This window comes from Oncorhynchus tshawytscha, linkage group LG31 (assembly GCF_018296145.1).
Source record: "Oncorhynchus tshawytscha isolate Ot180627B linkage group LG31, Otsh_v2.0, whole genome shotgun sequence".
Taxonomy (NCBI): domain Eukaryota; kingdom Metazoa; phylum Chordata; class Actinopteri; order Salmoniformes; family Salmonidae; genus Oncorhynchus; species Oncorhynchus tshawytscha.
The window spans coordinates 3,472,053-3,497,720 of NC_056459.1; the positions used below are offsets into that span (position 1 = coordinate 3,472,053).

General features: G+C 44.4%; 1 protein-coding gene across 2 annotated transcripts in view; it reads left to right on the plus strand.

The window, feature by feature from the left end:
• Window positions 1–25,668, plus strand: part of LOC112229969 (RNA-binding motif, single-stranded-interacting protein 3-like) — a 216,824-nt gene that overhangs the window by 52,104 nt on the left and 139,052 nt on the right. For both annotated transcript variants that reach the window (XM_024396140.2, XM_042310237.1), the window contains exon 3: window positions 2,225–2,283. In XM_024396140.2, coding sequence (XP_024251908.2) covers window positions 2,225–2,283 — 59 coding nt within the window. The remainder of the gene's footprint in view (window positions 1–2,224; window positions 2,284–25,668) is intronic.

Below are 25,668 nucleotides of genomic sequence, written 5' to 3' on the forward strand. Positions count from 1 at the left end.
ATTACAATTAGGCTGGTTTGGATGTCCTCTCTGCCCCATGGCAATATGTGTAGAATAGCAGGATAGCAAATTCTCTCATCCTCAATTCAATATATGTAGAATACCATGAAATTAGCTGTAAAACTGCACATTTTCCTCTCCACCCCATGGCAATATGTGTAGAATAGCATGAAATGATCTTTCAAAATGCCAAATTCTCTGAGCCTCATTGCAAAATGTGTAGAATAGCAGGAGGTGAGATATTAAAATGCTAATTTTTCTCTTTGCCCCATGGCGAAATTAGTAGAATTGTAGGAAGTTAACTGTTTCCCCGAGAGAGAAACTGTGTTACGCCACCGCAGAGAGAGATAGAATTGGGAGAGGGACAGAGGAGGAGAGGGAACGAGGGACAGAGGAGGAGAAGGAACGAGGGACAGAGGAGGAGAGGGAACGAGGGAGAGAGGGACTGGGTGAGGACTGACTCGGACCATTAAAGACTGAGATGACGGAGACTGACAGTGATTGAAATAGGATTAGAGGAGACCGGCTCGAGCAGAGCGACAGCATCACCAGTGTTAAACCTGGGCTTCACAGGGACTGTCTCTGTCACATCAAAGTCATGGAAGAGAAGCCGCCAGCACGGTGTCCACACACACACACACACACACACACAACACACACACACCTTTGCATGCACAAACATATATACGTGGCTCGTACACGGCTTGTATTCCCTGTTTATTACCAATATTCTCCATGATGGGCTCGATGCCTGATTCAGCCTTTTCTTTTCATCCCACTCCTGGTGTCTTTGTCTGGTATTTTTGGATCACAGACACGATGCATTGATGAACCATCTTTAACAATTAATGAGACGAGTTGTCTCCTGGTCCCAGTGGACCCAAACAAAGTTCTAATGAGAACTTTCCCCAACCCCATGCCAATCGGAGGCCTTTTTAACTGTTTCCCAGAACGAGCCGACTGTACACACACACACACAAATACACACACACACACACACACACGCTCTTGCCCATTTTCGCACATACACACAACCAGACACGCAGAAAACACATGCACACCTTAGTTAGTGCTACGTTAATGTTACAATCGATGTGTAACTTCATTGAGTTTCCAATGTATGTTCAGTTTTTTCTCTCCATCATAGTTCATTTGTCACGTGCACAGGACACGGCAGGTGTAAACAAAGGCTTTTTCCTCAACAGTGCACCATCAATAACAAACATACAATGTTTGCTTTGAGTATATCAATGGCATCAAATATATGCACCAGCCCCGTGTTGAATCCAATCTTTTCTATTGCTCATGGGAGACGCCCTCGAACTCCCTCGGGGAATACAAATCCCCGTTGATATTTCTTACCAGGTAAGTCAAATGACCCTGTGTCTCTCGCTCCCATAAAATACAATCGACTGATTGGTATCAATGAGGCTAAGTTTCCGCCTGCTGGGCTGCGTCCCTAATGGCGCTCTGTTCCCATAGAGGTGCACTACTTTTGACACCAGGCATATTGGGAACTGGTGCCATTTGGGACCCAGCCACCGTCAAAATTACCCTGCGTCACGATCCCATCAAGACAGCAGTCTGATTGGTATCCAGGAGTCTGAGTGTCAGGCTGTAGTTTTTCCTCTTTGTGCTCATCAGTTCATGCCTGCCACCCACCCCACCGCAGCATGCAATAAATAGAGTCTTCGCTGTGCGTTGAGAAATGGCACAATTATCCCCCGCTGGTGAAATATGGGCCAGGAAGCTCCACACTTCCCTATGTACACACACGCATGCACGCTCGCACACGCACGCACACAAGGGCAAGTACAGGCACGCACGCATACACACAGGCACAAACACACAGGCAGGCACACACACACAGAGCTGCCTGATGCCGTCGTCCTCTAGTCCACACACAGTCCATAACGATGGGGTTTTTGCCACAGCAAGTCATAGTGCAGTTGTTTGATTAATGGGAGAGATGAAGTGGTAGTAGACATTCCCGATGTGTTAACTTCCGCTGTGTTTATTTCCCAGCAGCGGTAATGGTTATCAAGAGAGCAATCGTGCCTCACTACATTTATACATTTTTAGGCCAAGTAGAGGTTAGAGAATTGAGAGAGGACAAAATAGCCTACTGTAATGGTAATAGCACTACTGAATTCTAAGAATATTCCTGATGTTATGTCCTAGAACCATTCTACCTAGTAATTCTGCTTCTCTCTTCTCTTCACAGATATGGGAAAATAGTGTCAACCAAGGCCATTCTGGACAAGAACACCAACCAGTGCAAAGGTATGTCACCAAGGTCACTGTATCCCAAATGGCACCGTATTCCCTAGGTAGTGCACTACTTTTGACCAGGGCACTATGTAGGGTGCCATTTGGGATGCAGGCTGAGCCTTGTGTTAGCCACCGAGAGCCTTGTGTCTGCCACCGTCCACGGTGCAGCGATCACTCATCAAAGCAGATGTTGTCAGAGGAAGCGTTCGATGCCAAGCCCTGGCATGAGCACAGACCTCAGTCGAGAAAGCACCTGCATGTCGCAAATCAACGATTTAGCAGTTACCGCTAGCTGGAGGAAGGATGGAGGTTAATGACTAGGCCCAACGATGAAGTTCGCTCGCCGGAAGGACGTCAGACGATGGGCAGTTGTTGTGCAGCCCCTCCCTAGCTACGGCCCCGTAGACTCTTTTATCTCCCCCTCTTTCAACCGGGTCTTGGAAAACAGCATTAGCCTGTGCTGTCTGTACACTCACCAGGAGTGTCATGTTGACACATCAAAACCAAACGACGGAGCCGTCATATCGGCGGCAAATGTTTCAATCGCTAATCAAGTGCACATATCCAATTAGAAGGCGGACAGGCAAGTACGATGCAGTTAAACGTTCTTTACGAATGCTCTGGTCTTACATCTCAAGCTATTCGTAGACATTGTTCCCCGCTTCAGCTGGTACAGTACTGTAAATACATTTCCGTAGTTTTCCTTCTGTTCACTCTCCTCTGACGGCTGCTACACACTCAAAACGGAGCGACAAGAGTGTCGTAGATACGGTCCATTCCAAAAATTTGCCGGCAGCTCCGTTTGCGTACGGTGTGTAGACCCATTTCATGGCCAGTCGTAGAGGGGGAGACGAAGAAAAACGACAGATTAGTCCTGAGGTGTATGGCAGCACTGTTTAAGCTCTACTGAAGTTCCATCAATACTTGGTAATTGTTTTTTGCAGCCTCTTCGCTCTGTATTGCCGCCCCCCTTCGTAGTGATGCCGCCTTCCGACCCGTCCTTACCTGGATGGAAGACAACCCTCCATGATTCAAGGCTGGAGAAGCCTCGGATTGGCTTAACCTCCTTTGTGTGGGGCGGCAGGTAGCTTAGTGGTTAAGAGCGTCGGGCCAGTAACCAAAGGGTCACTGGTTCGAATCGCAGAGGCATCTACCGTAGGTGAGAAATCAGCTGATGTGCCCTTGAGCAAGGCACTTAACCCGAATTGCTTCTGGGTAAGAGCATCTGCTAAATGACTGGAATGTCCATTTGTTGCTGGTCACTTATGTAGGCGATCAGAAGTCAGCCTGGGCCCCTTGTTAGGAGGAAGGATGGACCCACGGGTGGTGGAAAACAGGAAGAGAGGATTGAGGGAGTACACAGACACACCAGAGGTGTGAAGTAAATCGCAGGGTGTGGAGATGAAATACAGTAGAGCCTCTCTGAGTCCAGGGCACCGGCCTGGTGAGTTATGCTCTGGAGGGCCAGGCACTCGACTCTGCACTCGCGGGTGGGGGGAGACCAGTTTCCCATACCTCACCTGCCTGGAATGCAGCGCTGCCGAGATGCCAAAAGCCAAGCATAAGCATCTGTATTTAACGAGTGGAAATGATGGTCCAGCCCTGTGCACCGAGGGAGGGGAAGGGGGAGGAGGGCAGAAAGACGGGAGAGAGAGGGAGAAAGGAAGAGAGGCCACAATAGCTCCAAGGCCTCATCAGAAGCCATGTGTTTCTGTATAAATGCAGATCTCTGGCTTACCCCTACCATGTAACCTATGTCTCTGATCACTATTGACAGCCAGGGCCTCATTCCTTTCATACTGATGTTGAAATACATGTGCAATATATTTCAGATTTTAGAGAGCTTGATACAGAGTGCCTGTGTTTTTTTTGTCTTCTTGACCCCGACCAGAATTTTATTTCTTAAACTGAAATGATTTTCTTCTAGTGAGACACCAATGTTGTAACATACCCGCTCAACTTTTTTTTCATGATTAACGTCAATGTTCAGAGGTTACTCCAGTCTACTCAATCTGCTTCTAAACAGATTTTTCCTTTCAAAAGCATGCTCTCTCCTCCTCTCCGTCCTTGTAAAGGTGAATGCAGGAAGGCGGGGTACGGGTTGGAGCAGGTTTCGTATCCATCATAAGAAGAACACTGCGTCGCCCTGATCCGGTATCACTTTGTTTTCAGTCGTCTGCCCTTTTGACCTGGCGCTCCTTTAAATGTCAGAGGCAGTGCTTTTTCAACACTGGTGGCACCACCAGACAGACACCGAGCCGGGAACAAGCCAGGCCAATCCTCCCTCCCTCCTCTCCTGTGTTATTTGTATTTAGTTCAGCTCAGTGAGAATGCAGCAAAGCGCAAGAAAAAGGGGAAGGGTGCATGAGGTCAGCAACCAGTCATCTCTGGGAAAGATTAAAGAAATGCGAGACACACTGAGATTGAAGCGTGGGAGAGGAACCTGTTTGTTGTAGAGAGACCGAGATATGCTGGGCACTGATGTACCCCACACACACACACACACACAAACAAATGCACTTGCGCATGCACGCACACACAATCACGCATGCATGGATGCACTCATTATACACACACATTCATGCGAGCATGCCCAGTGGTGTAAAGTACTTCAGTAAAAATATGTGAAAGGACTACTTAAGTCGTTTTTATGGGTATCAGTACTTTACTTTACTATTTACATTTTTGAATACTTTTACTTTTACTTCACCACATTCCTAAATAAAATGATATACTTTTTACTACATACATTTTCCTTGACACCCAAAAGTACCTGTTACATTTCGAATGCTTAGTAGGTCAGGAAAATGGTCTAATTCACAGACTTATCGAGAGAACATCCCTGGTCATCCCGAGTGCCTCTGATCTGGCAGACTCACTAAACACAAGCTTTGTCTGTTTTGCTTAATATAAGGAATTTGAAATTATTTATACTTTTACTTTTGATACTTAAGTATATTCAAAACCAAATACGTTTAGATTTTTAGTCAAGTAGGATTTTACTGGGTGACCTTCACTTTTACTTCATTTTCTATTAAGGTATCTTTACTTTTACTCAAGTATTTTTTATTTAACTAGGCAAGGCCTTTATTTAACTAGGCAAGTCAGTTAAGAGCAAATTCTTATTTTCAATGGCGGCCTAGGAACAGTGGGTTAACCGCCTTGTTCAGGGGCAGAAACGACAGATTTTTACCTTGTCAGCTCGGTGATTCGATCTTGCAACCTTTCGGTTACTAGTCCAACGCTCTAACCACTAGGCTACCTGCTGCCCCAAGTATGACAATTGGGTACTTTTTCCACCACTGAGCTTGCATACAGATACAGTGGGGCAAAAAAGTATTTAGTCAGCCACCAATTGTGCAAGTTCTCTCACTTAAAAAGATGAGAGAGGCCTGTAATTTTCATCATAGGTACACTTCAACTATGACAGACAAAATGAAAAAAAAATCCAGAAAATCACATTGTTGGATTTTAACTTCAACTGTGAGAGACGGAACTTCAACTGTGAGAGACGGAATCGAAAACAAAAATCCAGAAAATCACATTGTATGATTTTTAAGTAATTAATTAACATTTTATTGCATGACATAAGTATTTGATACATCAGAAAAGCAGAACTTAATATTTGGTACAGAAACCTTTGTTTGCAATTACAGAGATCATACGGTCCCTGTAGTTCTTGACCAGGTTTACACACACTGCAGCAGGGATTTTGGCCCACTCATCCATACAGACCGTCTCCAGATCCTTCAGGTTTTGGGGCTGTCGCTGGGCAATAGGGACTTTCAGCTCCCTCCAAAGATTTTCTATTGGGTTCAGGTCTGGAGACTGGCTAGGCCACTCCAGGACCTTGAGATGCTTCTTACGGAGCCACTCCTTAGTTGCCCTGGCTGTGTGTTTCGGGTCGTTGTCATGCTGGAAGACCCAGCCACAACCCATCTTCAATGCTCTTACTGAGGGAAGGAGGTTGTTGGCCAAGATCTCACGATACATGGCCCCATCCATCCTCCCCTCAATATGGTGCAGTCGTCCTGTCCCCTATGCAGAAAAGCATTCCTAAAGAATGATGTTTCCACCTCCATGCTTCACGGTTGGGATGGTGTTCTTGGGGTTGTACTCATTTTTCTTCTTCCTCCAAACACGGTGAGTGGAGTTTAGACCAAAAAGCTCTATTTTTGTCTCATCAGACCACATGACCTTCTCCCATTCCTCCCCTGGATCATCCAGTTGGTCATTGGCAAACTGCAGACGGGCCTGGACATGCGCTGGCTTGAGCAGGGGGACCTTGCGTGCGCTGCAGGATTTTAATCCATGACGGCGTAGTGTGTTACTAATGGTTTTCTTTGAGACTGTGGTCCCAGCTCTCTCCAGGTCATTGACCAGGTCCTGCCATGTAGTTCTGGGCTGATCCCTCACCTTCCTCATGATAATTGATGCCCCACGAGGTGAGATCTTGCATGGAGCCCCAGACCGAGGGTGATTGTCATCTTGAACTTCTTCCATTTTTTAATAATTGCGCCAACAGTTGTTGCCTTCTCACCAAGCTGCTTGCCTATTGTTCTGTAGCCCATCCCAGCCTTGTGCAGGTCTACAATTTAACCCTCATGTCCTTACACAGTTCTCTGGTCTTGGCCATTGTGGAGAGGTTGGAGTCTGTTTGATTGAGTATCTGGACAGGTGTCTTTTATACAGGTAACGAGTTCAAACAGATGCAGTTAATACAGGTAATGAGTGGAGAACAGGAGGGCTTCTTAAAGAAAAACGAACATGTCTGTGAGAGCCGCAATTCTTACTGGTTGTTAGGTGATCAAATACTTATGTCATGCAATAAAATGCAAATTAATTACTTAAAAATCATACAATGTGATTTTCTGGATTTTTGTTTTAGATTCCGTCTCTCACAGTTGAAGTGTACCTATGATAAAAATTACAGACCTCTACATGCTTTGTAAGTAGGAAAACCTGCAAAATCGGCAGTGTATCAAATACTTGTTCTCCCCACTGTATGTACATTAAAGCACACATGCACGTAGAATAGCACACAGATGTACATTCCACATTTTTGCACTCTGTAAAACACAGAGTGCATAATCACCTTTAGGCCAGCATACTAGAGCCTCTCCTCTCCTCCACACACGCAGCCTACACCCCCACCCACACACTCATCCATCTGCCTTAGGACTCTATGGCTCCTGCAGCAACCAGCAGCAGATCTATCAATCCTCCGCCTGCCTAGCATCACAGCGTGACTGCCTTCCACCTCTGCATCGTGCGGGCTCTGAATGAGCCTCTCCATCTTCCCATCGCTGACGCCCTGGACCGACCGGAGAGCAATGGGAACAGGAAGTTGTGAAAGGCTTAAGGGCCGTCAAGCTCTGTGGGTAAGAGGGGAGGCATTCTCTCCCTCTGTCCCTGTATTGTTCCCTCCTGCTTCCCTTTGGATGTTTTTTAGTAGGAGTGAGATGTGGGTTAGCTTAATCTGAGGGTCTCGGGGAACCGAAACCACTAATTTGCTATCCTGAAAAAAAAAACATGAAAAGGGCAGCTCAGGCATTTGAAGGAATGCAGGGGCTGACCGAATGGAGACATTTTAGATTTTCCTTTATGAGCCCCGAGGCAGAGGAAATGACCTCAGCCCGTTAAAGGACCTCCGTTTCCTCTGCCAGGAGATAAGGCCGCGGAGGCTGAGATTCGCAAGCCGGCCTGACGGTTCAACACCACACTGGATTGTACGAAATTAGATGAGATAATTGGCTCCCACGGTTTTGTTCTCTTCTCAGCTGCCTGTTGTTGTTCCTCAATGACACCTGTCATCCAGGCTATATCTTTGTTCTGTAGCTCATTTGGTAGTGCATAATGCTTGTAACACCAGGATAGTGGATTTGAATCCTGGGAAAACACATACGTAATAATTTTGCCCTGAGAACAGCCTCACTTTGTTTCGGCATGGACTCTACAAGGTGTCAAGCGTTCCACAGGGATGCTGGCCCATGTTCACTCCAATGCTTCCCACAGTTGGCTCAATGTCCTTTGGGTGGTTGACCATTCTTGATACACACAGGGAACTGTTGAGCGTGAAAAACTCAGCAGCGTTGCAGTTCTTGACACAAACCGGTGCTCCTTACTACCATACCCCATTCAAAGACACTTGACTATTGTGTCTTGTCCATTCGCCCTCTGAATGGCACACATACACAATCCAAGGCCTTCTTAAACCTTTCTCCTCCCCTTCATCTACACTGATTGAAGTGGATTTAACAACTGACATCAATAATGGATCATAGCATTCACCTGGATTCATCTGGTCAGTCTACAGTTGAAGTCTGAAGTTTATATACAATTAGGTTGGAGTCATTAAAACTCATTTTTCAACTACTCCACAAAGTTCTTGTTAACAACTATAGTTTTGGCAAGTCGGTTAGGACATCTACTTTGTGCATGACACAAGTAATTTTTCCAACAATTGTTTACAGACAGATTATTTCACTTATAATTCACTGTATCACAATTCCAGTGGGTCAGAAGTTTACATACACTAAGTTGACTGTGCCTTTAAACAGCTTGGAAAATTCCAGAAAATGATGTCATGGCTTTAGAAGCTTCTGATAGGCTAATTGACATCATTTGAGTCAATTGTAGGTGTACCTGTGGATGTATTTCAAGGCCTACCTTCAAACTCAGTGCCTCTTTGCTTGACATCATGGGAAAATCAAAAGAAATCAGCCAAGACCTCAGAAGAAAAATTGTAGACCTCCAAAAGTCTGGTTCATCCTTGGGAGCAATTTCCAAATGCATGAAGGTACCACGTTCATCTATACAAACAATAGTACGCAAGTATAAATACCATGGGACCACGCAGCCGTCATACCGCTCAGTAAGAGACGCTTTCTGTCTCCTAGAGATGAACGTACTTTGGTGCGAAAAGTGCAACTAAATCCCAGAACAACAGCAAAGGACCTTGTGAAGATGCTGGAGGAAACAGGTACGAAAGTATCTGTATCCACAGTAAAACGAGTCCTATATCAACATAACCTGAAAGGCCGCTCAGCAAGGAAGAAGCCACTGCTCCAAAACTGCCATAAAAAAGCCAGACTACGGTTTGTAACTGCACAAGGGGACAAAGATCATACTTTTTGGAGAAATGTCCTCTGGTCTGATGAAACAAAAATAGAACTGTTCGGCCATAATGACCATTGTTATGTTTGGAGGAAAACATTGTTTAATGTTTGACCCACATTAAACAATTTAAAAGCAATGCTACCAAATACTAATTGAGTGTATGTAAACTTCTGACCCACTGGGAATGTGATTTAAAGAAATAAAAGCTGAAATAAATCATTATCTCAACTATTATTCTGATACTTCACATTCTTAAAATAAAGTGGTGGTCCTAACTGACCTAAGACAGGGAATTTATATTTGGATTAAATGTCAGGAAGATAGAAGAGATACAGTATATAAAGTAGTGCATCACTTTCTACTAGGCTTGGCCATTACAATTGCCTGCATCCATACACCTCCCACTAGCACAGAGTGAGCCTCTAATGGAGAAATATCTGCAAATGTTAGTCTCTATAAAAATTAGATTTATGGCTAAGTCGATGGCTGAGTAGAGTATTGCATGATGCCGAGCATAAAGGAGAATTGATGAATGAGGTTGTGCTCTCCAAGAAGGCCTGTTTTGGATTGTCCCGTGTGCATTTCTGGGAAGTGGAGAGAGAAAGGCAAGCGAGTGCTGTTTGCATCCATTATCGGTTTCTCATTAGAGGGGCCGAGATATAAACATTTGTCTATGTTGCCGGCGCAATTAGGGATTCTCTCTGCAGCCCCTCTGCCCTTTGAAAATGAATTATGTGCAGATGAGAATCTCAATTTAAGTGCGGCCAGCAGCAGACCTCTTCCAGAATGCTTCCCTCTTCCCAAAAGCGATTCCAGAAAGAGGCAAGCTATGGAGAAACAGGTGAGAAAGAGACATAAAGAGAAGAGTGTACGCCTGTCCCCTGTTTGCATGTGTAGTAATGCCCTTAATTTGTAATCGCAATGGAATAATTCCATTGATTGGGTGGCGTCGCAAACCTCAATGTGGTGTTCCCCGTACTCCACCCGTTCTTGTTTTGCTGCAGAGCCTCACACAGCTCAAGCCCCCCCGCTTCCATCTCCCATTCCTTTAAGCCAAGGCGCTCTCTCGCCTTCCAAGTTGGCCGCTCACCAAGCTGGCGTCTAAATGGGTGAGCACGTCGTAAATAGAACCCGGCCACCACATTCCTCCAGCAGTGACCTTTTGTCCCCCCCCCCCACTTCCTGTGCTGCTCCCGCTGGCAGTGTGGTCGCCGCTTCACTTCCAGGGCTGGCCGGCCGGGAGACCAATGCCCCGAGGGACAGCAGCACTGTCTCTGTGTCATGAGCCCTGAGCTCTGACACCATCCTTGGTTGTGTTTGACGTCACTTCCATCCTTATACAACACTGTTGAGCTCTCTTCCCTCCCGGTCCATCGACAAATGGCCTTGAGGGTTATCAGTCGAGGGCGAGGGCGTATCTACCACCATTTTTTATCCCAGAGTCACCGTTGCTATTGTGGTAACCACAATGGGGGCCGCAGCCTTCCCCTGACCTGCAAGGGGTTCGGGGTTCGCCCCTGCATCTTCCGGAGTAATGATCATATCCTTGATTAGTTAAGGAAGGAATAAATCAGAAATGAATGAATAAGGGTAGATGGGAGCGGCTTGGCTGTTCCTTATGAATGAATCAGAACTGAGGGACAAAGAGGGCCTCAGCATGAAAAATAAAGGAACACTTTGTCCTTCTCATGGTTTTTATGTTTGTCTCTGCATTGGAGATGTATTTTTCGGAGGCCCCTCTTGATCTATGCTTTGTTAAAATATTGTCTCTGACTGCCCATTTTTGTGCAATCTGCCACGGTTGCTGAGGTGATTATCTCTCCTGTTGCCTAGTCACTTTATCCCTACCTATATGTACAGTGCATTCGGAAAGTATTAAAACCCGTTCGTTTTTTCCACATTTTGTTACGTTATACCCTTATTCTAAAATGGATTCCAAAAAAATGTTTACTCATCAATCTACACTCAATACCCCATAATGACAATGCGAAAACAGGTTTTTAGAAATTGGACAAACTTGGACAAACTTACTCATTAAAGGGTTTTTCTTTATTTTTACTGTTTTCTACGTTGTAGAATAATAGTGAAGACTTTAAAACTATAAAATAACACATGGAATCCAAAAAAGTCTTAAACAAATCAAAATAGATTTTAGATTATTCAAAGTAGTCACCCTTTGCCTTGATGACAGCTTTGCAAACTCTTGGCATTTTCTCAACCAGCTTCATGAGGTAGTCACCTGGAATGTATTTCAATTAACAGGTGTGCCTTGTTAAAATGTACATTTTTGGAATTTCTTTCCTTCTTAATGCGTTTGAGCCAATCAGTTGTGTTGCGACACGGTAGGGGTGGTATACAGAAGATAGCCCTATTTGGTAAAAGACCAAGTCCATATTATGGCAAGACCAGCTTAAATAAGCAAAGATAAATGATAGTCCATCATTACTTTAAGACATGAAGGTTAGTCAATGTGGAAAATTTCAAGAACTTTAAGTGCAGTCGCAAAAACCAAGTGCTATGATGAAACTCACTCTCATGAGGACCGCCACAGGAATGGAAGATCTAGTGTTACCTCTGCTGCAGAGGATAAGTTCATTAGAGTTGCCAGCCTCAGAAATTGCAGCCCAAATAAATGCTACAAGGAGTTCAAGTAACAGACACATCTCAACATCGACTGTTCAGAGGAGAGAAGTGTGAATCAGGCCTTCATGGTTGAATTTCTGCAAAGAAACCACTACTGGAGGACACCAATAAGAAGAAGAGACTTGCTTGGGCCAAGAAACACGAGCAATGGACATTAGACCGGTAGAAATCTGTCCTTTGGTCTGATGAGTCCAAATTTGAGATTTTTGGTTCTAACCTCTGTCTTTGTGAGACACAGAGTAGGTGAACGGATGATCTCCGCATGTGTAGTTCCCACCGTGAAGCATGGAGGAGGAGATGTGATGGTGTGGGGGTGCTTTGCTGGTGACACTGTCTGGGATTTAAATTCGAATTCAAGGCACACTTAACCAGCATGGCTACCAGCATACGCCATCCCGTCTGGTTTGCGCTTAGAGGGACTACAATTTGTTTTTCAACAGGACAATGACCCAACACACCAGGCTGTGTAAGGGCTATTTTACCAAGATGGAGAGTGATGGAGTGCTACATCAGATTACCTGGCCTCCACAATCACCTGACCTCATGACTATTTAAAAAAATATAGATATATTTAACCTTTATTTAACTAGGCAAGTCCGTTAAGAACAATTCTTATTAAGAATGACTGCCTACCAGCGTGAGATGGTTTGGGATGAGTTGGACCGCAGAGTGAAGGAAAAGCAACCAACAAATGCTCAGCATATGTGGGAACTCCTTCAAGACTGTTGGACAAGCATGGTGTGTTGAGATAATGCCAAGAGTGTGCAAAGCTGTCATCATGGCAAAGGATGGCTACTTTTAAGAATCTAAAATATAAATTGTATTTTGATTTGTTTAACACTTGTTTGGTTACCACATGATTCCATATGTGTTATTTCATAGTTTGGATGTCTTCACTATTATTCTACAATGTAGAAAATAGTACAAATAAAGAAAAACCCTTGACTGGGTAGGTGTGTCCAAACTTTTGACTGGTACTGTATCTCTACCTCAATTACATCGTACACCTGCACATCGACTCGGTACTGGTACCCTGTGTATATAGCCAAGTTATCGTTACTCAATGTGTATTCAGTACTTGTTATTATTCAATTATTTATCTTTTTTTTCTCTGGTGGTGGGAAGGGCCCGTAAGTAAGCATTTCCCTTAGTCTACACCTGTTGTTTTAAGAAGCATCTGACAAATAACATTTGACTTGATTTGATTATGTCGCTGTACTCCAACCCGCATCAACAATCAGGCTAAACTGGATGTACATGTAGCACAAAATGTCACTGTCATTTTCCTTCTCGAACCCTTAGCTTTGTGGGCTTAAGGATTTTCACTTTTTCATGTAATCTGCCACTGTTTAAGGTCTGTTGACATTCTAGCCTATGACGTAAATTACTTAAATAGTCAAATTACATTTCAGGCATTGAGTATCCCTCAAGAACCAGTGTTTTCTAGCCCCCCCTGTGTGTGTGTGTGTGTGTGCGCGCGTGTGTTTGTTTGTTTGCACCCTTTTCAAATATGCGTGGGTTACTATTGCCAGTCCAGTGTTTTGCCAGATCATCTATCTTCAAGGTAGACTCAGCGATATGACGTAGATGCAGAAAGTAAACAGCATAGTGGGTCAATATCCTCAACGACTAAGAGCATTGAAGCGTGAGGCTCAACCTCTCCACTGTTTTGGTGCCCTGGCTACCACGCTCCAACAGCGTGAAGCAAACTCATGCACATGCGCAGATACTGTGTGTGACCGTGTGAGAGCGAAGTCTTGCATCTCTCTCATCTCAAGATCTGCGGTGCCACAAGATCATTTAACTGAGTTTACCTTTAACAACCTTTTGACAAGTAATTCACACCCTGCAGGTATCTTCCTCCCTCTCAAGAGCTCTTCAGATGATGCAGTGTTACACTTTTAAGGCAAACAAGACAATGTAGTTACTGTGTATTAATGTGTAACTGAGTGGCGAAGGCAATTACACATCTGAATGGAGACCAGGTCTGCTGTGTGTTTAGGATATTTTCTCACTAGCATTATTCTGCCCACTCAGATCAATTAACACCAGTTGGCTGCGAGAGGTGTCCTTAAAATATGCTAATTATAATGTAAAGGCTGGTTTTGGGGTCTTTTTAAATCAGGCTAGCCATTTAGTCCAGACTGGCCCATTTTGTAATTCTCTCTCATGCAAATGGATCTTAACATAAACACTGTGAACTGAGCACTGTTCAAACCTGAGCTGTCCATCTTAGTAACTGGGTATTTCAGTCACGTCTTATCCCAATATAGATCGCTTTCGGAGTCCACAAATCATGATGGAACATTTGTGATTGGAAGACTTATGATAGTCCTCATAATTCTTAATTATTCATACAAAACAATGTGAACTGCACATCAGTTAAATCAACTGTGTAACAGCACTGTTGGTTTTGGAATGACTGTACCTCAGAAACCCAGTTACTTGTTTTGATTGATGGGAATTTGAGTAAAATACTACAGCAGCTGGACTGTATGGTGTTGTACTATGCGTTACCCCTGGGCATTGGTAGGAAGGCGAAAGATAGAGGGAAGGAAGGATTCATTAAAGCCCAGATATGAAAATGCTTCAGTATTTGAATAGCCAAGGTGATAATCTCATATCTACAGCCCCCGGTTGATTTCCTGTTCTGCTGCACTAACCTGTGACAGTTTTACAATAAGCAGTTTTTTTTACAGTAAGATTGAGTTCTGCTACAGTAAAAGTGGTGCAGGCAGAAAGCAGATCAATAAACATATCCTGCAGCTAAGGGAGGCAGAATGCAGAAGGTTATTGATCAGATGATGATTGAGGTAGAGATCCATACCCATATGTTGGTTCAAAACTCATAGGGACAGCTTCCTGGACACAGATGAAGCCTAGTCCTGAACTAAAAAGCATGCTGAATATCCATTGAAAATGCTTTTTAGTCCAGAACTGTCCGGGAAACCAGCCCGTAGTGTCTATACCCAAGGCGATTACAGAATGAGGTTGTTCCTGATGCCACAGTCTGTAATGTATGGTACCAGTGAGCTGTGCTGTCTGGGTCCCCTTGGCCCTGTGCCCTGGCACTCTTCCCTCAGCAAGCCACTGCAGCTCATAGATAAGAGCTATGTCCCAAATGGCACTCTACTCCCTGTATAGTGCACTGTTTTTGACCAGGACCGATAGGGCTCTGGTCAAAAGTGGTGCACTATGTAGGGAATAGAGGGGGCCATTTGGGATGCTGCCAAGGACACTTTTATACCTGGGAGAAAATGACAAGAAATACAATGACGCCAATACGGTGCATCAGCGAGAGATGAATCCCCCATAAATCCATGTTGCAGGGTTGATAAGTGAATTGCCTGTACCACTATCTCACCTGTAGTGTCTCATATAAAAGAATAAGAATTATTTTACAATAAATTAGATATTGTCCCCGAGCATTAGGCCGACAGGTTGACATTGAATGCGTGAACGGTAAATTAATGTGTAAAAGCTGTGTGTTCTGGTCTGTATGTTGTGCGTGTGAGTGTGCACACATATTATACATGTACACACACGTGTGTGTTTCTATGAGAAGTGTGCTTTTGGGTGTGTGTATGTGTGCAGAGGAGCCAAAAGGAAAACACGTCTGTCCTACCGGTGTATCTGTGAGGGGGAAGTGGTGCCATTGTGATATGTCAACTCACTGTGCTGTTATGCCCTGATGTGACTGATGTGGTCAGAGGTCTCCAACCCAAAGATAACATTTTCATACATCGCCTCAGTTAAGACACGTACAGTGCCTTGCGAAAGTATTCGGCCCCCTTGAACTTTGCGACCTTTTGCCACATTTCAGGCTTCAAACATAAAGATATCTCCAAGGTGATCTCCAAGGTGGCATAGCAGTTCAGACGTCTTTTGTCCTCGTCTTGTCGTGTCCTGTATATATATATTTACAACTTTTTTTCACATACATTTCATTTTTATTTTCCATCAACTCATCTTCAAAACACTCTCCTGCAACCCGCCTCACCAATTTATATTTATAAAAAAGTATTATTTACCTCAAATCTGTAATCCTCCAAGAAGCTAGCCTGAAACTAGCCAGAAGCTAATCCAGAAGCTAGTTAGCTCCTTTACTGGCAAATCGTTAGTATTCAGCTAACCACGGTTTGTGGTCATCAGCTATCCTTTAGCTCGAAAATCTATCGCCAGTTCTGTACGGCGCAGCGCGGCTCGGAACGGAACGGAACATACCGGACCAATTTCACTCCATGTCCCTGGATTTCGACTGCTCTCTGGACATTCATACCCGGATCTCACAGCTAGCTAGCTGCTATCCGTGTGACTATCGGCCTTCGTCGATTCCGGAGCAAACATCAATTATTCCGGAGCTAGCCAGCTCCGTCAATCACTCCTGAGTTCCATCAATCACTCCTGGGCTGCAGTCACCTATCCGGACCCGTTCTACTGCCTACGCGGAGCCCCACCGGGCCTTCATAACTGGACTGCCGACGTTATCTACCCGAAGGAGATCCGGCTGGCTCCTCCGTCGCGACGTTACCTGAACGCCCATCTGCGGCCTGCTAACCGTTAGCTATCTTACCGGCTGCTATCTGAATAGACAATCGGACAATTTATTTATTTTTATTATTATTATGTTTTCTTCTTGGGCATCTATAACTATATCTATTGTTTTTATTTTTGTTGTTGTGTGATTTGGATTAATCCCCTCTACCACACAGAACCCCACTAATCTACTGACAGAACGCAAGAGGTGGCTAACAACAGACCTCCATCCTATGCTAGCTTGCTACCGATGGCCTGGCTAGCTGTCTAAATCACCAACCAACCTCTCCACTCACCGGACCCTTTTGATCACTCGACTAAGCATGCCTCTCCTTAATGTCAATATGTCTTGTCCATTGCTGTTCTGGTTAGTGTTTATTGGCTTATTTCACTGTAGAGCCTCTAGTCCTGCTCACTATACCTTATCCAACCTATTAGTTCCACCACCCACACATGCAATGACATCTCCTGGTTTCAATGATGTTTCTAGAGACAATATCTCTCTCTTCATCACTCAATACCTAGGTTTACCTCCACTGTATTCACATCCTACCATACATTTGTCTGTACATTATACCTTGATGCTATTTTATCGCCCCCAGAAACCTCCTTTTACTCTATGTTCCAGACGTTCTAGACGACCAATTCTCATAGCTTTTAGCCGTACCCTTATTCTACTCCTCCTATGTTCCTCTGGCGATGTAGAGGTGAATCCAGGCCCTGCAGTGCCTAGCTCCACTCCTATTCCCCAGGCGCTCTCTTTTGATGACTTCTGTGACCGTAATAGCCTTGGTTTCATGCATGTTAACATTAGAAGCCTCCTCCCTAAGTTTGTTCTATTCACTGCTTTAGCATACTCAGCCAACCCGGATGTTCTAGCTGTGTCTGAATCCTGGCTTAGGAAGACCACCAAAAATTCAGAAATTTTAATTCCAAACTACAACATTTTCAGACAAGATAGAACTGCCAAAGGGGCGGTGTTGCAATCTACTGCAAAGATAGCCTGCAGAGTTCTGTCCTACTATCCAGGTCTGTACCCAAACAATTTGAACTTCTACTTTTAAAAATCCACCTCTCTAAAAACAAGTCTCTCACCGTTGCCACCTGCTATAGACCACCCTCTGCCCCCAGCTGTGCTCTGGACACCATATGTGAACTGATTGCCCCCCATCTATCTTCAGAGTTCGTGCTGCTAGGTGACCTAAACTGGAACATGCTTAACACCCCAGCCATCCTACAATCTAAACTTGATGCCCTCAATCTCACACAAATTATCAATGAACCTACCAGGTACCTCCCCAAAGCCTTAAACACGGGCACCCTCATAGATATCATCCTAACCAACTTCCCCTCTAAATACACCTCTGCTGTCTTCAACCAAGATCTCAGCGATCACTGCCTCATTGCCTGCATCCGTAATCGGTCAGCGGTCAAACGACCTCCACTCATCACTGTAAAACGCTCCCTGAAACACTTCTGCGAGCAGGCCTTTCTAATCGACCTGGCCGGGGTATCCTGGAAGGATATTGATCTCATCCCGTCAGTAGAGGATGCCTGGATATTTTTTAAAAATGCCTTCCTAACCATCTTAAATAAACATGCCCCATTCAAGAAATTTAGAACCAGGAACAGATATAGCCCTTGGTTCTCCCCAGACCTGACTGCCCTTAACCAACACAAAAACATCCTATGGCGTTCTGCATTAGCATCGAACAGCCCCGTGATATGCAGCTGTTCAGGGAAGCTAGAAACCATTATACACAGGCAGTTAGAAAAGCCAAGGCTAGCTTTTTCAAGCAGAAATTTGCTTCCTGCAACACTAACTCAAAAAGTTCTGGGACACTGTAAAGTCCATGGAGAATAAGAACACCTCCTCCCAGCTGCCCACTGCACTGAAGATAGGAAACACTGTCACCAATGATAAATCCACCATAATTGAGAATTTCAATAAGCATTTTTCTACGGCTGGCCATGCTTTCCACCTGGCTACTCCTACCCCGGACAACAGCACTGCACCCCCAACAGCAACTCGCCCAAGCCTTCCCCATTTCTCCTTCTCCCAAATCCATTCAGCTGATGTTCTGAAAGAGCTGCAAAATCTGGACCCCTACAAATCAGCCGGGCTAGACAATCTGGACCCTTTCTTTCTAAAATTATCTGCCGAAATTGTTGCCACCCCTATTACTAGCCTGTTCAACCTCTCTTTCGTGTCGTCTGAGATTCCCAAAGATTGGAAAGCAGCTGCGGTCATCCCCCTCTTCAAAGGGGGACACTCTTGACCCAAACTGCTACAGACCTATATCTATCCTACCGTGCCTTTCTAAGGTCTTCGAAAGCCAAGTCAACAAACAGATTACCGACCATTTCGAATCTCACCATACCTTCTCTGCTATGCAATCTGGTTTCAGAGCTGGTCATGGGTGCACCTCAGCCACGCTCAAGGTCCTAAACGATATCTTAACCGCCATCGATAAGAAACATTACTGTGCAGCCGTATTCATTGATCTGGCCAAGGCTTTCGACTCTGTCAATCACCACATCCTCATCGGCAGACTCGACAGCCTTGGTTTCTCAAAATAATTGCCTCGCCTGGTTCACCAACTACTTCTCTGATAGAGTTCAGTGTGTCAAATCGGAGGGTCTGCTGTCCGGACCTCTGGCAGTCTCTATGGGGGTGCCACAGGGTTCAATTCTTGGACCGACTCTCTTCTCTGTATACATCAATGAGGTCGCTCTTGCTGCTGGTGAATCCCTGATCCACCTCTACGCAGACGACACCATTCTGTATACTTCCGGCCCTTCTTTGGACACTGTGTTAACAACCCTCCAGGCAAGCTTCAATGCCATACAACTCTCCTTCCGTGGCCTCCAATTGCTCTTAAATACAAGTAAAAGTAAATGCATGCTCTTCAACCGATCGCTACCTGCACCTACCAGCCTGTCCAACATCACTACTCTGGACGGCTCTGACTTAGAATACGTGGACGACTACAAATACTTAGGTGTCTGGTTAGACTGTAAACTCTCCTTCCAGACCCATATCAAACATCTCCAATCCAAAGTTAAATCTAGAATTGGCTTCCTATTTCGCAACAAAGCATCCTTCACTCATGCTGCCAAACATACCCTTGTAAAACTGACCATCCTACCAGTCCTCGACTTTGGCGATGTCATTTACAAAATAGCCTCCAATACCCTACTCAACAAATTGGATGCAGTCTATCACAGTGCAATCCGTTTTATCACCAAAGCCCCATATACTACCCACCATTGCGACCTGTACGCTCTCGTTGGCTGGCCCTCGCTTCATACTCGTCGCCAAACCCACTGGCTCCATGTCATCTACAAGACCCTGCTAGGTAAAGTCCCCCTTATCTCAGCTCGCTGGTCACCATAGCATCTCCCACCTGTAGCACACGCTCCAGCAGGTATATCTCTCTAGTCACCCCCAAAACCAATTCTTTCTTTGGCCGCCTCTCCTTCCAGTTCTCTGCTGCCAATGACTGGAACGAACTACAAAAATCTCTGAAACTGGAAACACTTATCTCCCTCACTAGCTTTAAGCACCAACTGTCAGAGCAGCTCACAGATTACTGCACCTGTACATAGCCCACCTATAATTTAGCCCAAACAACTACCTCTTTCCCAACTGTATTTAATTTTTATTTATTTATTTATTTTGCTCCTTTGCACCCCATTATTTTTATTTCTACTTTGCACATTCTTCCATTGCAAAACTACCATTCCAGTGTTTTACTTGCTATATTGTATTTACTTTGCCACCATGGCCTTTTTTGCCTTTACCTCCCTTCTCACCTCATTTGCTCACATTGTATATAGACTTGTTTATACTGTATTATTGACTGTATGTTTGTTTTACTCCATGTGTAACTCTGTGTCGTTGTATCTGTCGAACTGCTTTGCTTTATCTTGGCCAGGTCGCAATTGTAAATGAGAACTTGTTCTCAACTTGCCTACCTGGTTAAATAAAGGTAAAATAAAAAATAAAAAAAATAAAATATAAAACTGTATTTTTTTGTGAAGAATCAACAACAAGTGGGACACAATCATGAAGTGGAACGACATTTATTGGATATTTCAAACTTTTTTAACAAATCAAAAACTGAAAAATTTGGCGTGCAACATTATTCAGCCCCCTTAAGTTAATACTTTGTAGCGCCACCTTTTGCTGCGATTACAGCTGTAAGTCGCTTGGGGTATGTCTCTATCAGTTTTGCACATCGAGAGACTGAAATTTTTCCCATTCCTCCTTGCAAAACAGCTCGAGCTCAGTGAGGTTAGATGGAGAGCATTTGTGAACAGCAGTTTTCAGTTCTTTCCACAGATTCTCGATTGGATTCAGGTCTGGACTTTGACTTGGCCATTGTAACACCTGGATATGTTTATTTTTGAACCATTCCATTGTAGATTTTGCTTTATGTTTTGGATCATTGTCTTGTTGGAAGACAAATCTCCGTCCCAGTCTCAGGTCTTTTGCAGACTCCATCAGGTTTTCTTCCAGAATGGTCCTGTATTTGGCTCCATCCATCTTCCCATCAATTTTACCCATCTTCCCTGTCCCTGCTGAAGAAAAGCAGGCCCAAACCATGATGCTGCCACCACCATGTTTGACAGTGGGGATGGTGTGTTCAGGGTGATGAGCTGTGTTGCTTTTACGCCAAACATAACGTTTTGCATTGTTGCCAAAAAGTTCAATTTTGGTTTCATCTGACCCAGAGCACCTTCTTCCACATGTTTGGTGTGTCTCCCAGGTGGCTTGTGGCAAACTTTAAATGACACTTTTTATGGATATCTTTAAGAAATGGCTTTCTTCTTGCCACTCTTCCATAAAGGCCAGATTTGTGCAATATACGACTGATTGTTGTCCTATGGACAGTCTCCCACCTCAGCTGTAGATCTCTGCAGTTCATCCAGAGTGATCATGGGCCTCTTGGCTGCATCTCTGATCAGTCTTCTCCTTGTATGAGCTGAAAGTTTAGAGGGACGGCCAGGTCTTGGTAGATTTGCAGTGGTCTGATACTCCTTCCATTTCAATATTATCGCTTGCACAGTGCTCCTTGGGATGTTTAAAGCTTGAGAAATCTTTTTGTATCCAAATCCGGCTTTAAACGTCTTCACAACAGTATCTCGGACCTGCCTGGTGTGTTTCTTGTTCTTCATGATGCTCTCTGCGCTTTTAACAGACCTCTGAGACTATCACAGTGCAGGTGCATTCATACGGAGACTTGATTACACACAGGTGGATTGTATTTATCATCATTAGTCATTTAGGTCAGCATTGGATCATTCAGAGATCCTCACTGAACTTCTGGAGAGAGTTTGCTGCACTGAAAGTAAAGGGGCTGAATAATTTTGCACGCCCAATTTTTCCGTTTTTGATTTGTTAAAAAAGTTTGAAATATCCAATGTCGTTCCACTTCATGATTGTGTCCCACTTGTTGTTGATTCTTCACAAAAAAATACAGTTTTATATCTTTATGTTTGAATCCTGAAATGTGTCAAAAGGTCGCAAAGTTCAAGGGGGCCGAATACTTTCGCAAGGCACTGTACACACACACACACACACACACACACACACACACACACACACACAATGCTGGTGTGTTGGTGCATGAACAGCAGCCACAAGACGGGCTCTGGGAGCCTCATTTTATTTATCGCCAGTCACCCAGTGCAGGAGGAAAAATGAGGAGGAATGCAGAACCTAGCGAGGATTCTCTTGTCTGGGTTTGAAGCGGGACCAACCAACCCGGCCTTGGCTTAGCTGCAGCTAGCCACACAGACTCACACAGATACACACACACAGACACACAGACACACAGACACACACACACACACACACACACACACACACTCACACAGACACAGCTAGCCCAGAATTCTATCCAGTAAGCTTTTGAAACCCCGCCCACATTGCCTTACTGTTTGCTCTGCTCACCGCAATGCAGCTCACCCAAACCATCACCCACCCACCCACCCTGCCCGCCAGGGAAAGGGCTGGCCGCTGTTCAAACCCCCAAAGACTTACTAAATACGTCTCATAAAAGTCCCCTTTTAAAAACGTATTGTCAAGGGTTCCTATGTTCCCTCCAATGTTTTGATAGGGGCTAAGTAAACAAGGGTAAAGCTACGAGCACGAAAACATGACCAATGTCCCATTGCTTCATTTATTGAATTAATCAAAAACTTTATTGAGGGACGTGGTGGTGGAAATAACAGGGTCAACTAACTATATAAGCACTCCCATAAATTGTGTCGTATTAGCCTTGTGGTCATTAGTCCTAGGCAATGGTCAACCATGTTTGTCATTGTTTGCCATAGGTCTATCGGATATCCTATGACATTCAGTATATAATCAATTAGGGTTTTACATTGCTATGCCTTTAGCTCCGTATGTGACACTTCCTCGCTTGAAATAAATCTAATTCAATAATTTGTGATGGCATGTCCCAACGGGGGTTTATGTCGATCTGCTTTTTAATATATATATATTTTTTTACAGATTACAAAAGATCAAAGCTCCAAAAAGGGATATCATACGATGTGATTCGAGGAAAAACCTAAAAATGTGTTATCCCACTTAGGAGACAAGTAGGATAAATGCCCATGAAAGATTTTGTTGAGTGCTCGGAGCTCCTCTTTGTTCAGGCCCATTCAGCAATGTTCACGCCCGCTTAACACTAAAACCGCTGCGTCTTGACTGACCCCCCTTCAAGCTAATGAGCAGTCCTTCTGACTCCAACATTCTAACATTGTAATTAATAGCCTACATTTCATATATGCTATAGCAAAAATAATAACTTGGTTGTGTTTATTTTATTTCGAATAACACAATATAATTTACATTAGATGAAGGGGGGTCCGTCCGTAGGCTGTATGTAAAAACATTGAATAAAAAAACACATTCAAGTGTTCAATATATTTTATTTGTGGAGTGCGTTTGTTGCAACTAGGAAATAGAAAGCATAGGTGTTGGAACATTGTAACAGCTTATTTATAACATCAAAATAATATAAGGCTAATCTGAAAACAAGACTCCCTAAATTCTATCAGCATATCGATTGTGCTACCAGGGCTGGTAAAACCCTGGATCATTGTTATTCTAACTTCTGCGATGCATATAAGGCCCTCCCCCGCCCTCCTTTCGGGAAAAGCTGACCACGGCTCCCAGCCTATAAACAGAGACTAAAACAGGAAGCTCCGCGCTCAGGTCTGTTCAACGCTGGTCCGACCAATCTGATTCCACGCTTCAAGATTGCTTCGATCACGTGGATTGGGATATGTTCCGCATTGCGTCAAACAACAACATTGACGAATAGGCTGAATCGGTGAGCGAGTTTATTAGTAAGTGCATCGGCGATGTTGTACCCATCACAACTATTAAAACATTCCCAAACCAGAAACCGTGGACTGATGGCAGCATTCATGCGAAACTGAAAGCGCAAACCACTGCTTTTAACCAGGGCAAGGTGACCGGAAACATGACCGAATACAAACAGTGTAGCTATTCCCTCCGCAAGACAAACAAACAAGCTAAGCATCAGTATAGAGACAAAGTAGAGTCGCAATTCAACGGCTCAGACACAAGAGGTATGTGGCATGGTCTACAGTCAATCATGGATTACAGAAAGAAAACCAGCCACGTCGCGGACCAGGATGTCTTGCTCCCAGACAGACTAAACAACTTCTTTGCTCGCTTTGAGGACAATACAGTGCCAATGACACGGCCCGCTACCAAAACCTGCGGACTCTCCTTCACTGCAGCCGACGTGAATAAAACATTTAAACGTGTTAACTCTCGCAAGGCTGCAGGCCCAGACGGCATCCCCAGCCGCGTCCTCAGAGCATGCACAGACCAGCTGGCTGGTGTGTTTACGGACATATTCAATCAATCCTAATCCCAGTCTGCTGTTTCCACATGCTTCTTCAAGAGGGCCACCATTGTTCCTATTCCCAAGAAAGCTAAGGTAACTGAGCTAAATGACTATTGCCCTGTAGCAGTCACTTCCGTCATCATGAAGTGCTTTGAGAGACTAGTCAAGTACCATATCACCTCCACCCTACCTGACACCCTAGACACACTCCAATTTGCTTACCGCCCCAATAGGTCCACAGACGACGCAATCGCAACCACACTGCACATGGCCCTAACCCATCTGGACAAGAGGAATATCTATGTGAGAATGCTGTTCATCGACTACAGCTCAGCATTTAACACCATAGTACCCTCCAAACTCGTCATCAAGCTCGAGACCCTGGGTCTCGACCCCGCCCTGTACAACTGGGCACTGGACTTCCTGACGGGCCGCCCCAGGTGGTGAGGGTAGGTAACAACATCTCCACCCTGCTGATCCTCAACAGCGGGATCAAGGGTGCGTGATCGTGGACTTCAGGAAACAGCCCCCCTATCCACATCGACGGGATAGTAGTGTAGAGGGTAGTAAGTTTTAAGTTCCTCGGCGTACACTTCAGACAACCTGAATTGGTCCACCCACACAGACAGAGTGGTAAAGAAGGCGCAGCAGCGCCTTTTCAACCTCAGGAGAAGGCTATCAGACTGTTAAACAGCCCCCACTAAAATTGAGTGGCTGCTGCCAACATACTGACTCAAATCCAGCCACTTTAATAATGGAAAAATGGATGTAAAAAATGTATCACTAGCCACTTTAAACAATGCCACTTTATATATGTTTACAAACCCTACATTACTCATCTCATATGTATATACGGTACTCGATACCATCTACTGCATCTTGCCTATGCCGTTCTGTACCATCACTCATTCATATATTTTTATGTACATATTCTTCATCCCTTTTACACTTGTGTGTATATAAGGTGGTAGTTGTGAAATTGTTAGGTTAGATTGCTCGTTGGTTATTACTGCATTGTCGGAACTAGATTTATAACATCAAAAATAAAATACCCCAACCACCAAGATGCACGTCAAGACGCACATCATTATAAGCTCCAAGTAGTCTTGATAAATAGTGAAACTCAGCACAAAACCAATAATGGCATTATAATGAATATACTGTAAGTGTCACTATGACAGCAGTCAAAAATATCAAACGATTG